The sequence below is a fragment of the Patella vulgata genome, chromosome 8, assembly GCF_932274485.2.
Source record: "Patella vulgata chromosome 8, xgPatVulg1.2, whole genome shotgun sequence".
NCBI classification, from domain to species: Eukaryota; Metazoa; Mollusca; class Gastropoda; family Patellidae; genus Patella; species Patella vulgata.
Genome location: NC_065886.2, coordinates 38,009,099 through 38,030,309, shown reverse-complemented (window position 1 = coordinate 38,030,309; position 21,211 = coordinate 38,009,099). Strand labels below are relative to the sequence as shown.

General features: G+C 34.0%; 1 protein-coding gene across 5 annotated transcripts in view; it reads left to right on the top strand.

The window, feature by feature from the left end:
- The window catches only part of LOC126829282 (Kruppel-like factor 3), a 54,511-nt gene that overhangs the window by 25,656 nt on the left and 7,644 nt on the right, over nt 1-21,211 (top strand). For 4 of the 5 annotated variants that reach the window (XR_007683329.2, XM_050559064.2, XM_050559067.2 and 1 more), the window contains 5 exons: nt 9,516-10,061; nt 19,126-19,234; nt 19,783-19,852; nt 20,207-20,385; nt 20,967-21,141. Coding sequence is in view for 4 of the 5 variants with exons in the window: in XM_050559064.2 (XP_050415021.1) it covers nt 9,516-10,061; nt 19,126-19,234; nt 19,783-19,852; nt 20,207-20,385; nt 20,967-21,139 (1,077 nt within the window). In the remaining variant the exon portion in view is untranslated. Of the gene's footprint in view, nt 1-2,831; nt 3,442-9,515; nt 10,062-19,125; nt 19,235-19,782; nt 19,853-20,206; nt 20,386-20,966; nt 21,142-21,211 lie in introns of those variants that run through there. The other variant, XM_050559065.2, reaches the window with a different exon arrangement.

The following is a 21,211-nucleotide window of genomic DNA, read 5'->3' as shown; positions in this document are numbered from 1 at the left end:
GTCTTAATATTTATTATCTGAATTTAAGATAGTAATTTGTTCATCTTCTGCCATTTCCACAATTTCTGATTTATATTTTAGAACATAGGATCCCACTTCTCATTTATATTTAAAGTCTATTTAAAGTCCACAATATCTGATTTGTATTTTAGAACATAGGATCCCACTTCTCATTATGAATACTCCACATACCTAACATGCTTTCTAGAACAACATATATCATTATTTAGTCCCGACATGACCTTGTCCCTGTCAAGTGGATGTTAAACCCAATTTTTCACTCTCTGCATTTCTCATTTATATAAAAAGTCCACATAACTAACTGCTTACGCATTCTAGAACACCTGATACCACTTCCTATTTGTATAACCTGCTATTAATTTTCTAGAACATTTGATATCACTTCTTGTTTATGTCATCGGCTTACATGGCTACCTTTATTTAGAAGCGTTGTTGTAAGTGAAAGTTTGATTGGATTTTTCGGTGTGGTTTCCCCTTGTCAGTGTGGCAGGACAGAGGGACAGGAGGTATGAAAAAAAAAAGAACTGAAGTCCTATGTACGCACATTATAAGTTCTGTCGATATATATGACAAAATAATAAATCACATAAGGACTAGAATTTTATTAGACTGTGTTATATACAACAGCAGACATACAAATTATCAGCTGTCATTGTATGGAAACTATACAAAGATAGTAATAAATCAAGGGAGATATAATATGCAGTTCATACAGATAAATTTAGTCTCTCAGAGTGTGGAAACTTTAACCATTTAGTTTGATAAGTCAGCGAGACCTTCACTTTAAGAAATATTACGACCAACCCGTGGCCCATAAATAAATATAATATGCAGTTCAAACAGATACATTTAGTCCCTGGTTTGAAGGGTGGAAACTTTAACCATTTAGTTTGATAAGTCGGTGAGACCTTCACTTTAAGCAATATTACGACCAACGCGTGGCCTATAATTAAATGTATTGAGTATTTTGATGTAAATATGATTATGGTGTGGAATAGGAGTGGCTGTATATATATTATGTATTTTATAGTAGTCCATTACCACATGCTAAATTCGGTCTTAAAGAGATTTTTCTGGTGTGGTTCCCTCTTGTTGGTGGTGCAGGACAGAGGACTTAGCAAGGAACAATGTATAGTCCTTTGGATAGGACGAAAAAGCGAGGGAGGTCCCAAGTACACATTGCCATGCACATAAAAGATACCTTAAAGCAGTTGGAATTCAGTGTAAGAGTAGGCTGTGACACCACTGTCTGGGCAAAAAATTTATAGCATAAGCTCATCTTCATTAGCCCAGTCGATGCAGAACAGTAGGACGTTTAATCCGATATCACTTCATTTCTTAAAGGGACTGTCACATTTCTTGTAATAAAACTTGGCTTATTCTATTAACCCTTTAGTTACTGGTCACTATGGTCATCAGCTTACAGGGCCCATTTCTATTATGAGCTATTCTATTGGACCTAGTCCTTCAGAAAGTTTAAGTTGTTACTTGTCACTTTGGTCAAAAGGCCCATTTCTTTTATAGACCATTCTATTAGGCCTAGCCCTATGGAAAGTTTAAGTAGTGTGTTGTGATAATTCGCTATTGGTCATTGTGGTCTCTCATTTTAGTTTACTGGTTGCTATTCTAAACCTATAATACAACCTGGTGACCGAGTCCCATGCAGGATTTAAGACGTATGTATTGATCTTGTGACCTAGGCCATGTGTAATGAAACTGTTAATCCACTCTTTTTTTGCTTGACTTCCAATAATTACAAAATCTTATCTTTTAAAGAAAGTATGGTTTGATATCATTTGATATCAATACCACATACCAGATGCTTTTGGTCCTATATGCACTGGTAAATTCTTCCCCTAGGCCTTTTGAGGGGGGGGGGGCGTGGATGGCTCAATGTTTAGCGCGTTGTATCATAAGGCCTGTCATTGTGTCAACTGGAGTAGTTTCAATTCTGGGTTTTGTCCGGGTCCCCCAGTTCCCCCCTGCCCCACACTGCCCCACACTGCCTAATACCCCTATGCACAAGCGAGTTATTGAAATAAAATTGAACCATATGTTAATCCCAAAATGACCTAGTTTGTGTTGAGTGGACATTAAACCCTATTTTTCTCTCACCCCTAGGCCTTCCCACACCAGATTTACCTTGTGACTAAACTTACACACAAAAGATTCAACTTCTTTGTGTCAGAGGCTCCCAACTTTTTTCATTTACCCCTGGCAACGTTTCGAATGTACATTTAATCCCACCCTGATTTGTACATTAATTTCATTCAATACTTGTATCTTAATTAAACAAAACTGACTGCGAAAATTTTCAAATACTGTTTTAAATTTTATTATTTTATATTCAAATAGCAACTACAGTAACTTAACAAATTTATTTCACTTATTCTATTCTCAATTTATGATAATTTTTTTTGAAAATATAATTGAAAAATAATATGTGTACAAAATCCAGAATCAGCAAGTTACCCCTCTAGGTAGGAGAAATTTACCCCTGGGTAGGTGAAGTTTACCCCCTGAGAGAAAATGTAGTCGAGGTTGGGTACTTTGATTTACAAGTATTTAAAACATTTGTTAGGGGAACACACCACTTTAAATATAATGTATAGATAATACAATATGTTATTATATACCACCAGTAAGCTCATACAATAAGTCAACTCACTATGTATATGTGATAATAACAGAAAACTTTAGGTGAGGTGACCTACATATACAAATTATCTCTTTGACTGCCTGCCAACTTCCTTCATATACCAACAACGACAAGCCACTCCTTTATACCACTCCCACTTATCTTGGCTTGTACAGGCTTGGTTCAAATCATTCTCTCTCTCTCATTTTATATACAACATTTCAACTCCATAACACACAGATACAGGATACACTTTACAGTATGAACTGAGTAATTATACATTTAAACTTGAATACAGGATTTAAAAACAGTTGATTTGGTGTTGGTGAACTAAAGTTGTTATATTGAAGTGTGTGTTTAATAAGTGTGATCTATAGATGGTTAAAAGGAATTTAGTTGTCTTAAGGTTAAGTGACGACATCACAGATTAAATAATACATATTGTTTGAACTGTGAAGACCCTAACCTATATTTGGTGGTCTTGTTGACAGTGACGTTATTAACTGCCGTCGTCGTTGGATTGAGTGACGGGTCCCTGCTATTTATGTGAAAGTCAATTAAGTGACAGATTTGTATTATACGTCATTTTTCACGGAATCTGTCTCGGGGTGTCGTCTTGGGACTTATTAAACACTCTATTGATTAAACAACGGTCGAGTTGTATGTTAAAGTGTTAAAATCGATGTTTTGTTGTGTTATTAATTATTTATAGAAACTCAATGTGTTCCGTAACTTTGCAACCCTGGGATTACTTTCATTATCAACTTTATTGGAAACTAAAGGTACATAATTATTTTTTATTTATTTATTTTTTTTTTTTTTTTAAATTCAATTCTGTGGTTCTTTAAAAATCTTTTACAGGATTCAAAAGAGTTGTTGTTGATATATATTTGTTTAGACAACAAAATTTAATTGACTGTGGTCCCTAAAATTTATAATTACCTTTGTTATTATTTGTTGGTTTAGTCACCAAATTCAAATCTTCTGTGGCCCCTTAGATATTATAATAGAATATTTATTTCAAAGTTATCTTTTACTGGATTTAAAATAGTTGATATTGTTATTATTAGTTTAGTGAACAAAATAAGATCTACTTTGGTCCTTTCAATTTATAATTTTCTTAAGTTGTTATTACTTGTTGGCTTAGTAATTAAATCCAAATCGTCTATGGTCCTTTAATTATTATACATGTATCTATCTTTAATTGATTAATGACCAAATTAAAATCATCTTTGGAAAGTTAATTGTGTACACTCATTCATATTACGGTATTTGATTTAAAAAATCTGATTAAATTTGAAATGAATATATTTAGATAGTGTGTCTGCTATAGTCCTGGAAACATTGTAATGAATTATTTTTTTTGAAGGACTATGGATTAATTGAAAAAATTATGTGAAATAAGCATGAATAGTTTATTTGTGATAATCTAAAAATAACCTTACACTGGATCTCACGAAGTTATTATTTGATTTAAAACAAGAATCAATAAATCTATAGTTAGGTTGTCTTTGTTGTCCTTTTACAAACAACTGGTAAGATCACATAGGTAAAATATTTAGAATCAGTTTGACTTTTACAGATTAAATTTCGGGACAATGTTTCTATCTTTAAACACATTACTTACATATGTATGTGTTTTAATATTATTTTTGTCGTCTCACATCAGGCTAAAATGTATTCATATTGATGATTTAATTTAAGAACAAAAAATCATAATATCAACAGTAGTTAATCTCCTGGATTCAGTTCAATAGATTTTATTGACCAGTTATTAAAACATTTAAAACTGAACACTGAGTAATGAGGCTAAGCCAGTAGCTGCCTTGTTTATCTCATCTAAAGAGGAATCAGCAAATATAAAATTTTCAGTTGCTCATATCTTTGTAAATACTAATGGAATTAAACCATTTTTGAACTTTTTCCATTCATCCTATCTTGGAAAATAATGAATTTAATTTAACAATTTTTGGACATATTTCTTTAAGGGATTCAACTTTTGATGGTATCTTTGTTAGAAATCCCTCAAGAAAATGTAAATTAAAGATATTCACACTGACGTAAATTATTATAAAATGTTGTCTTTAATCTGGACTAACTGGACATATACATGTATATAAATGTTTGTCTTTAAGCTGAGGTAGCTGGACATATAATATAAAGTATATTTGTGATAATATTGTCATATTAGACATTAAACTTATTTTAATCTTTTAAGATGACTTTTAACCCCTGTATCATTATAATCTTTGTTATCTTCATCTTTAGTTGATTAAAGAGACAGTGCCGTTTCTATTTTAGTAGATTTTACCTCACTAGTACAGGGATGTACCTCACTAATTTACCACTTCATAGATTTTGTATAAAATTGAAACAAATATTCTAACAATAGTTGTACCTCATTAGATCAGAGTTGACCATAGGGCAGTTTTTAGTATAAGTTGGTCATGGTTGATTTGCTGGGCTGGAATGTTCCTCAGGATTTTCCGGCCTATTTTCACCTTGTCCCTGGTGCCGGACGAATAAACCAGAAGATCCTGGAAAATTCCTCATGCTGGACCATGCACTGTATGCCATTGGCAACACGTTAAAGCTTTGGGTCAGTTAGAAATTGTCATAAGAGTAGACTACAGTGCTAGTGCAGAGCAAATTTTCCCCATAGCACATGACGTATGCCCATCTTCATTTCATTTTGTGAGCTTGGCTTCAAACAACAGCGTTGTAGCGGGTCTAGGTACATTTATACAGGTCTCTCACTATAATTACCGTACTATACTATAAAGGATCCACTGTATCAATCTTAATTTTTACCTTACACAATCTTTGACCCCAGCATCAGAATAATTACTGTACTATATTATAAAAGAACCCTGTCTTCATTAGCCCAATCAATGCAGAAGAATGAGACATTAAAACCCCATTTCATTTATAAAGGGATACCTGTATCAATCATAGTTTAAACTGTTGAAATATTTCAAGCTTGACTTGTCGTATGTCATATATATGTGTTAGACTTCCGAGGAATATGTATGGCTATTCTAATGATAGAAAAATTGAGGTGTGGTGTTTACATTGTACACATTAAATATTTTTTGACAGCTGGACGGGTGGGCGGAGAAGGTGATTCCACTACTATTTAGCTACATGTATTACATCACCTGTTGTATGTTTATGTCTATATCTGGATATATACTTTATACATATATTGACATTTAAAATACAAATATTAGATATAACTTTATAATATAGATATAACTTTATAATATTAGATATAACTTTAATATCCTGCATTATGGAATCCTGCATCATGTTACCTCCACATCATCACAAGTTTTGCACTGTATAGACTATGATAAAAAATTATGTTAAGAAACTTTGCACAGTAGTCTTAGAATTATCATTGTTTGTGAGGTGTCCTCCGGTTGGATTTACTTGATTTGATATTGGTCCCCCCCCCCCCCCTCCATCCCAGCCCATTCTTTTGGATGCTCTAGAGGCTAAATTTAATATCCGATTGACTTCAATTTCATACACAGTTTTTAAGGTCACAAGATGAAGCACCCTATTGATTTTCAATAATTACCGCCGGAGACATGACCGTTCTTTTTTTAAAAATCTTATGGCTTTAAATTTATACCAATCTGATTAAAATACAGATCTATATATCATATCGTTTTTTTATACTTTCGATGGCCTACACTACATGAAGATCTGACAAGTTATAGCGATAGGTCACGTCAGGGGTCAAAAGACCGACTTATGACCCTATGATATCAGACATTTGATAACCAATCAGCATTGATGTTACTAGTGGATTACCCACAGTTCAGTGATAAACACGCCCAAAGCTCGCCGTAACAGACCGTTTCATTGGCTTATCCTTGATACCATTTAGAACATGAGTTAAATAACAACTCTTCCAGATCCAAGTGTAGTAAAGACAAGTAAAACGAAATTTTGAACTATAAAAACAAAACGAAATATGATCTGTGTTTTAACCAGATTGAATGTGTACACACTGTTTAAGGTTATGAGTTCTTACTAATGCAGATAGATAAACCAATATTTATTACATAAGTGTCACATTTTATCAAAGTTTAGCTACATTAGCCTGAGGCTATATAACAAATTATATTTCCAATTTAGCTCTCAAAAATTAAAAAAGAAAGTCAGAAATATATGTCTGTTAGAAATAGCAAATAATTTGGTTCTAGCTCAGTTCTAATCTCGAATCTGTCAATAAGAATTTTGAAGCCAATGTATGACACAGTCAACTAATTACATAGTCTTTACCCAGTGGTTATGTGTGTTTCCATGGAAACAAATTAATATTTTTGGATCTTGGTATACAGTTTTTGTTTTGGAGCAGTCTTTTAAAACCTTTCAAGATGGCTTTATACAGCTTTGTGGAAACAAAATAATATTTTGGGATCTTGGTATACAGTTTTTGTTTTGGAGCATTCTCTTAAAAGTTTCAAGATGGCTTTATACAACTTTGTGTGGTACATGTATTCATGTAGTAACTGTATCGTTTGTTAATTGGACTTTCTCAGCTGAAAAGTTTTTTTGTTTCTTGAACAAGGACATGGGATGTTGATGACTGAGTAGTCTTGTTTCTGTCTGGTGTATGATTTAATGCTCATGACCATTGCTTCAGTAATACAGCTAATTTAGTCAAGGTATCAGACATACCATCTTCAATAGAAGACTTGATCTCGCTTTAATCACGTACATCTTATCAAGGCCTTTACCTAATACCCTGGATATATTGGCACTAATTTCGATCGGGTACAAGCCTAGCTTGTGAACCTATCAGATTTCTCGATCATCGCGAATACCAAGTCTTGTGCTTTCAAGCTAAAATGTCTACCTGTGATAATCGAGTACCAAAGTTCAAGATTTGTTCAATGTCAAGGTTTCTGTGGAATTGTGAAGTTCGGAAATTGTGAAGTAATCTAGCAACGTCCTGATGTTGTAAAACTCACAGTCGTTGCTTCAGGAACATGCAGACATACATGACATAATAACTTGATGTTGTCATGGTGATGGTTTATTTTAACATACTATGAATGAACAGATGAACTGTATGATAGAAAATGCAATTTTAAATGATCTATCCAATGAGAGTAAATTAAAGCTAGCACTGAAAACAATCATATAATTGATGATGAAAAGTAATCAATACAAGTCCCATTCTATCATTATAAATGTAGAATTTCGATTGTCATATAATAATCATCATAATAATGTGGTCTTTATAATACAATCTGAGTGGCAGAAATATTTTCATAGTTATCGCAAAAACATAAGTAAGCACATATTGAATTCAGTTAGTCCTTTGTTTATATAGAACTAACAATACTATAATAAGTCGTATAAATTTATTCAATTAAATAACAAGAAATGATTATTAATTTACAGGTTTGACTATTTTCAAACACTGATGTGTGATTTCATTTAACTTTAATGATGGATTTTCTTTTTCTTTTTTTTTTTTGGATTTTTTTTTAAGAATTTGATAATTGTCAAAAAGAATATTGTTCTGATATATTTTTATTTCAGGAATTCATTGTGAAAAAATATAGGGCTAACTAGAAGAAGGTTGTGCCATAGGCTAACACCACCTAGCCCATGTTACTTCCTAGTACAAGCTACCCCTGTATACTATATTTCAGCCACGGGACAGCCCTAGTATAGCCGCCAACCCTGAATAAACGACGGTCACAAACAATCGTATTAGTATAGATATTGAGATTATGTTATGCCTCACAAAACTAAAGTCGAAAGCAGAATAGCTTTATTTGTCGGTCTGTGGACCGTGACACAACTAATTGATAAATCTATTAAATACAGATTAGGAATTTATAGATTTTTTCATGTTGTAGTCATGTTGTGAAATATGACATCATTTCAGAAAATTGACAGGATTTGAACTCTGTATAATTTATTGTATTTGACCTACCTGGAATTTTTTTATTATTGTTTATATGTATATAAACATAATTTTATTCATAATTTGTAAATAGGGATTGTGCATTTTTTTCCGATAATTATAATTGATTCAAATGATTTTCTTTATCTTCTTTCATTTATATTTTCACAGAAACTTGTGACGTGATCCTCACTTTCTTGTTCTGTTTTCGTATGCTTGACTTATTTTTGATTGAAAAATTTTCTCTGTCCTATTGTAACAATAAGTGGCGTATTGAAGCGGGTGGCCTTTCATAACTTGTTGTCTTTATTTAACCAGACAAGCCCAATAATTGACATCCGTTTATCATCAGATGTATGTAGATATTTATGACTTCCTCAGTTACCTGAAAAAAATTAGAGATATTATTTTTTATATCATGATTTTGTAGCTCATTTTCGTAACTGCCCAGTAGTGCTGTACATATGTTTGGTGGATTCTAAAGTTGGGAAGGGGTTGGGGGGAAGGGGTTGGGGGGGGGGGGAGTGGACGTTGTCTGATATCAGTATAACTGATTTTAGAAATTTATGTCCCTCACCACCCGTTTTTAAAAATCTTGCATGGGTGTGTCTATCTCTTGGTACAATAAGATATGTCAAATATTCTATCTATAGTTGTACCTCACTAGACCGCAGTTGACTGAAGGCCAGTATTTTGGTAGAAGTTGGATGTGGTTCGTTGGCTGACTAACCAGAAATGAAATGAGGTTTAACACGCTTCTGTTTTGCTCTGACTGGGCTAATGCAGGACTAATGGCAGCTGTACAATGAATAAAAACTGTCCAAAATAAACTATATTTTGGCAAATAGTGACTACCTTTTCCGACTCTAGGTTTCAATATTGATTCACAGTTTTTTCATAAATTTTTATTTTCTGTATTTTCAGCACGATTTGTCAGTGATGACAGATGACAGCTTGCTTGATGCCAGACGGCGAGAGCTACACACAGACATGCACTCTGATTCCTCGGGTCTATATAGTAACCAGAGCAGTCCTCGTTCTCTGTCACCTAACATGGGTGACGGTGTATATGGATGTGAGTTATCTCCCATGTCGGATGTCGTTTCCCCTATGAACAAACAATGTAATGAGTCAAAAGTTCCGCTTATAAAACTTAGTTCGATAAAGTCAGCTTTTGCTAAACGAAGTCCGAGTAATGGAGTGGGAACTGTGGGGGAAATGTTCGCTATGAAGAAACGTCTGAAATTGGAGGCTACAGGTACAGATTATCCAGACACAGATATTGTGAAACAGGAGGAGATAGAAAGCAACGATAGTTACAACCAAAACAGTGTGTCGGGAACAATACACCAGTTGTTAGAATCAGGAAGAACGAGAACCCCAGTAAAATCTGAGACGAACTCATCGTCGGACTCAGAGGAAGGATTGGATTCGACACCTTCCGTTTCACCACATTCGAAATCACCAAAGGTATGTACTACTAATTTTATAATGACCTTGCCCCATTATATTGCTTTTTATTATGAGCTTCATTATTTTTTTATTTTGTATATTATAATGATTTGTCAGTGCTCAAAAGTTGTACCTGACATTTGAACTTTCTGTCACGTGTGCATAATAATAGATAGATCATACTTAATAATTACATACTAGGGATGGTGCCCGACGATAAAAAACTATATCACCAAACATTATTGATTTCAAATAAATTCAAATTACATTAATACATGTGCTGTTAACCAATTTTCATCAATTTTGAAATTCAAAAGAATAGACTTATACACCCTTTAACTTTAAGATTTGATATTCAACCAGTGTATAGATCAGATTACTTGGATTACCACAGGTCAATACCCTTTATCTGGTAATAGTTCACTATTTTTATAGTTCATCCTCTATTCATCTCTGCCCCTATTTTAGTTGCCTTACACAAAAAAGGATTAAAGATAAGTCCTTCAACATGTGGAGTGAGTGGATACTTATTATAGAAAACGAAAAGTCTCCCCTTTTCTTTAAGATGAATAAAGGTCATTTAGTGATTTTCTCTTTCAATAAAGAAGAGCTTGTATAACAAGGGGTTGGGTGTTAAGTAGATCGTTATTCTTGTCCTCAGTTACTCCCCTTGTTTGTATAGCCGGGTGGAGCGACCATCCTTCGTAACTCCTGTTTGTTCATCGTTCAACCCCGACAAAAAACCTGGGTACTTAGGTCTTTTATATATTGAAAAACTTAACGCTATTTTGACACAGTAGCTACGGAAGGTAATTGACGCGATTGTACGAGTCGAAATATCGTCCTGAAATCAGATTAAACAAAACACGCCCCATTGTCAATGTTGATCTTATTTCTACAACGGTTGGCGTGGCGATGTGAATTCACCAATAAGAGAAAGTTTAAGTGTCGACTAACAGGGTGGACTGGGCTTTAATGAAAAAATTGAGAGTCGTTCTTTTTATGGTCGAAAAGGCGTTGTATTATGATGTAAATTAATGATGAATACTCAGTCCGCAGTGAATTATTTAACAGGAATTGAAATTGAATTATTTCCTGTCGAGGAATTTTATGAAGTATTATAATCAAATATTGAGTTTTAAAGGCGAGGCAAGTCTGCACAGAATTTGTTATTTATCTTGTATCTACAGTTTGCGAGTTTGTCAACATCCTACACACCGCAATAATCTACAACCAAATTATAACATGAAGCAAATTACGATATGTGTACATTTATACTTGAAAAGGGCAGGTCGATTATTATCGCAAGGTCAATTGTAATGGTGTCAGAGCATGGTGAACTCTGTCTTAGACACTTACGTAAACCTTCTCTGACAGTGAGTTAATAATATGAAGAGTGGCAGAGAGGGGTTCACGTGGTGGGGGTGCATTGTTCCTTGCTTCTTTGGTTGGCACCTTAATACATTTCCATTACGACTTTTTGTAGTGCAGGAATTCCTTTGACGTCTGCACAGTTAGTTTTTACCCATTGAAACCATACATCTATCCTTTGGAAGTCAGTGAAGTTTAATTTTTAAGTAAAAAATTTCAAATTGCTTTTTAAGAGCCAGTGCAGGAAGTCTGCAGAACTAAACACTGACAATGCAGACAATATCGGTGTAATAAAAAATCAAAGTATGTGAGCTGCTAAATTGCAAGTGATTCAAGGGCTGTTAAGTACACTCGAGTGGGAAGTGTTATATCATGTTCTGAAAGAGAAAAACTTAGAACATCCTGACTGATGCATAGAGCAGACGACAAATCGTATCTGATTGGCAGACAATATTGACATCCGATCAATCAGAACATCAAAGTTTGTCCATGGAATAAAGTTTGTTTATATTTTATTTACGCAAAGTAAATATTGTTTATTTACATTCCATTGGATAAACAATCATTGACCTTTGACCTACTGTCATTGAGTTTTTGGAGTGCATTTGAGGTGTGACCATGTCGGTGATATGAAATGTTTGATCTGAAGCGACTCCACCTATTCTACTGTAGATAATGTAAATTTACAGTTACCGAGGAGATTTAATTCTCTTATTTCATTGGTTGATTTGACTCATCAAGAAGCTTTCAGTCAATCTTGTTAAAAGATATTATTTAAATAAAATAAAAATCTTTCGCTTTCGTAGATTGTGTCGTTATAAACACAGGTAGGGTATTTTTTATCTGCGTAAATGGAAGAGCTCACCTGTGCCACTCGAGTCAAGAGATATAAAACGTGTTCAATTTTCTTTTTTTTTGTGAATCCTCAGATGAATTTTAATTAATACTACTTCATCAAGATTTTGGATCCGTTAAGTTGTTAAAAATTGACCACAAGGATATGCAAGGATTTATGTGCAATTTAAGGATACATGTATTGATGTAACAAAGCATAGATATTAAAGTATTAATACTCTGCAAAATAAATATTTATTAATACTTTGCTCTGAAAAATACAGTTTTAATTCTTTTACTCTGCTCTGGAAAATATACATCTCTAATAGAAAATACAACCTTGGAAATCAGTGAAGTGTGTTAAAATATTGGAATCATTTGGAGTAATCATTTGGAATAATTGAGACCCATGATTGATTTTTATTCAAACCTTTTGAAGTTTGATTTTATGTGACCAAATAGAACAGGATGTTAATGACAGAAGAGAATTCACAAGATTTTCACTGGCTCTACTGGGAACACCATACTAATGTAATTCAGTTACATAATTTACATTTAAACATTCAGTCTCATATTAAATTCATTATTTATTGATTTAATTTAGCTCAAATGTTTAAGACATTATGAAAGACTGCAATAAAGATATGGCCATCTGGCAGATGTGGCGTATTGCTCTTATACATGAAGTCTTTAATTGATATGACGTGAAATCTAATTTTTCTTTCTCTTTAAAGACATTTTTCCTTTAAATTCCAAAGTTGTAAACAGGATCTCAGTTTTTTGTCCCATACAAACAACTAGACAATATCCTCCATCCTGCACCACTGACAAAGGAAAACCATGCTGAAAAATCATTGTAATCGACCTCCTTGTAAATAAGTCAATACTTTACTCACTGAGGCACTGCTGGTCCCACGATGGTAGAGTAATGAGAGATGAGGTTCCTAATCTAAGGTTATAGGGAACATATCTTTAACAGAGAGAAGATGATGCAAACTTATTTATGTAATGCTAGTCATTTGGATGTGAATCAGGCTACTGTACAATATTATCTAGGTAATTTGTACTCTATGACTGTAAAATATAGGCTTGGTCCAGGCAGAATTTTTTATAAACAAAAGATCAACTTGTGGTTATATGCAGGTTGTTTGAAGTCAGTCAGTGTAGTTGATACTTTAACAACAGGGGAGGTTTTTCCTGTATTTTAAAGGGAATCTTTCTTTAAAAAAGAAACTTGGAAAATATTAAGTACATGTACATAAGATGGATTAAAGGGCAACAAGTTTTAAATATACTTTATGTGAAATGAAATGAAATGGGGTTTAATGTCCTACAGTTCTGCTCTGACTGGGTTAATGCAGACGTTCATACGCCATACAGTGTGCCATGAGCGAAATTTTGCATGGGCAGCAGCACTATGGCCCACTCTTAAATCAAATTCCAATGCCAAGGGATCTTTTATGTGCACGCCAATGTATATTCGGGACCTTGTTTTTTCATCCCATCCAAACAACTTATACATATATATGTTATCATTTGCTGGATAAAGATAAGAGTATCATTTTCGAAACGTTGCATGTTAATAAACCAGTAATTTTTATTCCATAAATAGTGTTAGTGTGTTACTGTTCAATTACTAAATGCCACTTAAAGTAAGAAGTACTGTAAAATAGCTGTGTGTTATACTGCTCTTATTAGACTGTCACTAGTAATAGCTGTGTTATAAACTGTCCTTAGTAACTTTAAACTCAGTGAGAAGTTTTTATAATAGTATAATTATTTGAGTATATAGAGAAGATAGGAGTGGTTGTATGTGGTACTTATTGATAGATTGTTTACGTATACAGTCAGTGTCTTGTATTTCCTGGTTAAAATCTATATTATATTGTAACCATCCCCCATTATTAATTTAGCAGGAAAGTAGAAAAACCTGTACCTACAGTTAAACAATAAGTTAAGTTGTTGTGTTTGATATGGGATAGTCTGCTTCAATCATTGTCAGTATTATTGTCATTTAAAGATGCTGTTGAATCCATTTAAAGATGCTGTTTAATCATCTACAAATCAGCATCACAAGAATATAAATGAAATGACAAGGGGTTTTAAGCCCTACTTTTCTGCACAAGCCGAGCTGATGAAGGGAAGGGAAATGCAGCTTAACGTCCACTCGACACAAACTAGGTCATTTTTGAACTAACATATGGTTCAATTTTATTTCAATGAATAGCTTGCGCGTAGGGTTTTTTAGCAGTGTAAAGCAACCGGAGGACCCGAAAAAAAAATCACGAGGTTGGATAGGCAACCCTACTCCTTGTCATGTACAATCAGGGAATCAAAACCACACCAGTTGACTCAATGACAGACCTTATGATACAACACGCACACGCTAACCATTCGGCCATCCAACCCCCCTTCGAGTTCATGAAGAAAGGCATATTTTGAGCAAAATTTTGCCCTGAATGGTGCTACAGCCTATATAAATTTCTAACTGTCAGGGGATCGTTAACCTGTACCTGGATGCCTTTCTTGCCAAGACCTTGCTCCTGTACCACAGACAAGGAAAGATAAGGGTGGAAAATCTTGGGGAACTTTCTCAGTCAACAAAAGGAATATCAAAGTATAATTAAATCATTCAAACCTGTCTCTGATTTTAAAAACTGAGGTGGGGCAATCTTGAAGATGCAAATTGAGACATTTTCGACCCTTTCTATAAGGTTTTTGATGAATTTCAATGACAAAGTACATATTTGCCAAAGGTTTTACTAAATAACCTGAAGACCAAATGAAAAATGGTTAACCAAATTTTAGAGAAATTATTAATAGACATGTATCACATAAACATAAACACCAGAGAAATGAACTGAAATGGTCTTTAATGTCCTACATTTCTAAAGACTTGGGTGTCCGAATGGTCTTTTTGCTTGTATTTTAGATCATAAGATGAGTGACATGAAGCAGGGCCTGCGAGTTGTCCAGTTTCCTTCCACTGCTATAGACCCCTACCAGCCAGAGAACTTTTGAAATTAAATCATATGTTAGTCCCAAAATTACCTAGCTTGTGTTGAGTGGATGTTAAACCCCATTTTTTGCGCTCTCCTACTGTTCTACACCAACAGGGCTAATGAAGACGGGAAAACGCCATGGGAAATTTTGCCATAACAAGGAGTATCCACCTACTCTATCGTTTTCCTAATTCCAAATGTTCTGTTGCGTACATGCTAATTATGTGAACAGCTGACCTGAGTTTTTCTTACCATCAGAAAAACTATATATACTGTTCATTGCCAGGCTTCCTGTCACGCACCACTGACATTGTTAGTAATAAGAAGAAGCCCTGTTGAACTTTCTCAAAGGACTTTAATCCCCATGGATTTTAAACCCATTTCTCTCTTTTTTGAGGATGACATATTTATAGTAGATATAAAATAGTTTCACTCAGTGTGAAATATTAGATGTTTTTAAAGTACCGGTACCTAAGTCTCAAACTCACTATCATCAAAAGTCTTCGACATTGAAAACACAAATTATTTGGCAATTTAAATCAACATTGATGTTGTGATCTTACCGGGAAAAGATGTGCTTCTAATATCCAACATTTAAGACAAAATAAACATTTTACCATTGGTACACGAATCGTGTACCATAATGCGTTTCACATTCAGTGCCATTTGTAACAAGGGGCTCGAAGAACAAGGCTAGACATATTCCACAAGTCATGTCAAACGGTGATGTTATATTCTTAATCTTATCTGGAGAGCATGCGCAATTAATACTATCAGTGAAGACTGGAATAACTAGACGCTAGAGATTGCCATTCGATTGAGACTTCTGGTGGATTTTGCTGAACATAACTGATTTGAAATGATTGAATGTAAATCAGTTTATATACATTCATATTACATTATTAATATTATATGCGCTGCCACCCATTTACGTCAATTTCTAGGTCCCAAATATTAGCGATTTAGCTCCTTTAAGTGTTTTAGTTAGAGAAGAATTCAAATCGTTTTATCTGACTTACTATATAAAGGAAATAGTTTTCTATAGACAGGCTTTGTTTTGTGATAAAGTAGGCTTATGTCATGACAAGTCGTGTATGGTAGACCGACATCTTACTGTCGTCACAAAAATGTACTAAACCGGTTGGAGGAAATTTTTAAAAGGATCATTTATCATTTGGCTATTTGACCAATTTTAGATATTTATTTCCTTTAAATTGGTACTATCACTTTCAATAAAAACATATATGTAATGGAACAAAAGTATAACACTTGGCTATTTAGCAAATTACGTGGGACCATGGGTAGTCAGGGAAGAGGAGTTTTGACCGAAGAGGTCAGAATAGTTAAACTGGTTTGGCTTATAGTATGTGTGAACACAACACGATGCTGTTTTAAAAACCCCAGCGATTATGAACTGGTTTAAAAATAAGCGTCTGAACGGGCTATTAGTCTCAAAATGAGTGAAACATTATGTTAAGATGTTAAACCCATTTCCATCCATTTAGTCAATTACAGAGATAGGCTCCCTTTAAAAAATAAATTTTAAAAAGAGATTCTTACAAATTAAGTAAAACTTTTTAACTGATATCACCAGAGTAATTAAATAATCAATGTTGATAAATGATCTATGTCTCTATTATTAACACAAAGGATATAATTATATGACCGATAACAATCTAATTCTTCCATTGATAAAACTGAGAGAAATCATGTTCACTATACAAAGGTCGTTTTAAACAAAAAAAGTTATATATAGCTGGCCTTATTAATTTTTAGAAGCACTTGTCACCAAGGTTGGAATGTAGTGAAGTTTTAACAGCTCATTATCACAATGTTTCAGTCATGTTAAGACTAATATATTTTTTTTTTTGTTGTCTCATGTGCAATGCCAGGGAGTAGAATTTTGCTTTGTTTCTGTCCACTTACCGTTCTTTTACATGCATGACTATATTTAAATAGGTGAACTTTGTTTCTTCATGCCATCTGAATGAATAGGCAACACTGACCAGATCCAGAACCCGCAACCCCCACCCTCCAATGTCAGAAACTGGAATTTCAAAAAAAAAAAAAATCTGTGGCCGGCGCGGGGTGGTGCACATAGGAAACTTCACCAGGTAGATCATACAGTAAACATGTAGTAAGTTTGCAGGCGAAAATACGAAAATAAAAGATTTGCACCCGTAAATCGTTTTCCTGGTGCTCATCCTCAATGTGACAAATCATCTTGATTTCATGCTTTAAAGGATTGGGCGTTGGGTGGGGGGTGTCGGTGGCTCGCTATCTTAAATCCACCAACTTATTATGCTCAGTTTTGTTGAATTCTTTGAAGACTGTAGATTCCTAGCTTGTATGTGACAAGGAGTGGGGTTGCCTGTCCAACATCATTGGTTTTCTCCAGGTCTTCCAGTTTCCTTCCACTGCTAAAGACGCCTATGTAGAAGTGAATTATTGCAATAACATTAAACCATATATGTTAGTCCCAAAATTAACTAGTTTGTGTTGAGTGTGCATTTAAATTTTAAACCCCATGTCTCTATCTCTCTCTTATGGCTATGATGGTAGGACTGCTTGTACTGCTGTATTAAAATAGTAGATCTATATACATATCTGGTCAGTTAGGGTTCACATAACGGGTCATTATGATCTGCTATGAATAGGTTTATATTTGACCTCAGTTAAACCACAGTTGACCTTTAAACCTGCAGTAGACCTGTAAATTATAGCTGGTGTATTATAGCATGAAACAGGTTGATGTTTTATTCAACATTATTTATAAATCTGCTACCATTATGAAAGCTTCGTCTTTATTCCATAAATGATTATTATCAATTGCACAAATGGATTACAAATTCTTTGTTAATAAACCTATAACTTATGAAATGAAATGGACTTTAACGGCCTATTGTCCTGCTCCGACTGGGCTAATGAAGACGGACATACGCCATACAGTGTGCTATGAGGGAAATTTTGCCTGGACAGCAGCTTCCCATAACTTAAGAGTAAATCTATTATACATGTATTGCATGGACTGCAGTTGTTAGAGTTACTGTTGTAAGTGGTAGAGCCTTGTCTAGGAGAAACTATTAGCTTTATTTGGAGCATTATCAAATGGTGTTTAATAGTCTGCTTGGCTTAAAGCCTCTGAATGAATGTCATTTGAGTAATTGTTTATTCCTTGCAAACTATGATTCTAAACAGAACATCAGTCTCAAAATGTTTCTGTTTTATTCGGTATTTACAAATATATGACGAATTGAAAGTTTGTCAAAAATCGGCATCCACTGCAGTTTTATATCGGATATAGTCAACACAAGCCAGCGACCCCTATCATTTTCACAGGAGAACTTCTGCCAAAGATATTTTGTTTTCTTGATCAAATGTTAAATAATCAATTTAAATACATTTAGCATGGATTAAGTTGTTAAAATTTGGATATAGTCTGAAAACTACATTTGATAATTAGCATCTTTAATGTAGTTAAGGTTTATAATTGGAAACCTGGTAATAAGCCACCAATCTCTAACATAACTTTATGTGGCACAATTTCTCTGGTGTCCTTCATTCTGTGAGGCATTTTACTTCTTATATGCCCATATTTCAGTGTGGTCGTACATTGTTTCTCTTTTATTTTTAATGTTTTAATGCATGTATTTTAAAAAGTTACAAATGTCAGGTACTATACACATTGTCTGACAATTTATCCGGTACTTCTAAAATCATTATTTTCAGGTCTGTTGCCTATGTGTTTTGTTTTCTTCTCCTTCCTCCATCGTTGTATTGTACTCCATATTTGATGAGATCATTATGTCGTTACGTTTACTTCAGTGTTTTCACAAACAATATGTTCACATAATATTTTATTTGTATTCTTCCAGCCTGTACAAACAGAACCAGTTGATTTATCTATGAATAAAAGAATTGGATTTATTACCTCCCCTGAACATGAAACACAAGAAGGATTGGACCTTCGAGTTGCCAAAAAAGGTTAGTGCTCAAGTTGCAACACCCCATTAAATATACATTTGAACATTTATTATATATAGAATAAAATGGGGTGCATATTAATACTGTTATTAAAGTACAGTTTTATAAGAGCCATTTCTACCGATTATACTGTCTGGGCTCTTGACTAACTCTCAAGTGAAATTGATTGGCTAAGGAATTTACCAGTCAGTCCATTTACAAACCAAAAACTTACATATTTCATAGAATTGAACCGTAATGACAATAAATACAGTAACATTTTAAAACACATGAAAAACCAACTGCCTTGCTAGGGATAGGGGTCTGACATAGACATTTTGCCCGTTTACCAATCTTCCATTCATTTATAGTGAATAAAATATGTCTTTAAAAAGCCCCAAAAAACTGCCTTGCTAAATTTTGAAGCTAGAGTGCTGAAGCAAGTAAACAAGTCGTCCGTCCACATCTCCATAGCTTAGTTAATCAGTTAATGAAACATGGTAAAACAGAAGTTTTATTCAGAAAGAAGTTTACAAAGATAATATTTGATGATTTTTGTTTATTTCTAGAAGAAGAAGTTGGTGGTAGTAAAAGAAATGTTGGTCTTTTGTCTTTACGTAGAATAAAAGAAGCTTCTGAGTAAGTCAACAATATCTTCTTTTCTTATCGGTTTTTCATTGAATGAAGGTTTATATTATGAAATTTCTTATCCAAAATTAAGAAAAGGATGTTAAAATGTCAGTCAATCCTTCCATCTGGCCATCATTCCAGCCAAGTTTTGCTCAAAGAACATATGTAACAAATCATTCAAGATATGTTTATGAAACTTTGTATACATATCAGCTTTATAGTTTTTATGTCTTACTGATTACAAATTTCCATACACAAAATTTAACTTAATTTTTGGAATACAAGGACGGCAGATTTTGATGAGTTAGTCTTCTTGTAATTTTATTAGGTTGTAAAATTAACCAGACTATTTTGCAATTTCAGGCAGTTTAGTCGATTAGATAATGGAACAAAAAACCCTTTTATTATACCACCAATCGCAAAAATTGACCCTTATCTTGAGAACCAGAAGAAAAGACGAGTACATCGATGTGATTTCGATGGATGTAACAAGGTCTACACAAAAAGTTCACATTTAAAAGCACATCGTCGAACGCATACTGGTAAGTACTGGATTCCCAGTGTAGTCCTCGGGAGAGAGACTTATCACAGGGTGGTCTTCGGGTGAGAGCTTTCGCTTGAACTTGAGACTTGATACATTCATCAGCGTCCCTGTTAATGAATTTATAGACAGCGATTAGTGGGCGTTGAAACTTGTGAAAATATATGTGTAACATATGATCTGCAATACAAGATAATAATTTGGCAAGATTTTTTCGACCTTATTCTAGGGTACATAAGTGCTTGTTATTTAACAAATGGGGAGCCACGGTGGCTCAGTGAGTATGTCACTGACTCACTAAGCCACGGCAGTTGTTCAGAACAGGGCCTAAAAATGAAAAGTGACTAGTCATTCAGATGGTACCAAAAATATATGTATACTATTAGCTGCAAGTTAAAAATCCCTTACAAGCTGGAAATTAAAATAAGATTTTCAGTAGTCTTTAATGCAAATTTTTCCTCACAGCATATGCCCACTTTCTTTAGTCTGGATGATGCCTTAAATTAAGACCATAAATCTCATTGAATTTTATTTGATTTTTTAAAAAATCAGTAAAAAGAGTATTATATTTTATATTTGTAGGTGAAAAGCCATATGTATGTACATGGGAAGGATGTACATGGAGATTTGCTCGTTCAGATGAATTAACGAGACATTATCGAAAACATACTGGTGATAAACCATTTAAATGTCAGGTGTGTGATAGAGCGTTCTCGCGCTCTGATCATCTATCACTACACATGAAGCGACACTGAAGGTAACTGTCTTATGCATATTTACATTTATTTATATCGATGGTGTTGCGATAGTTGAGCGTTCAGGGCATT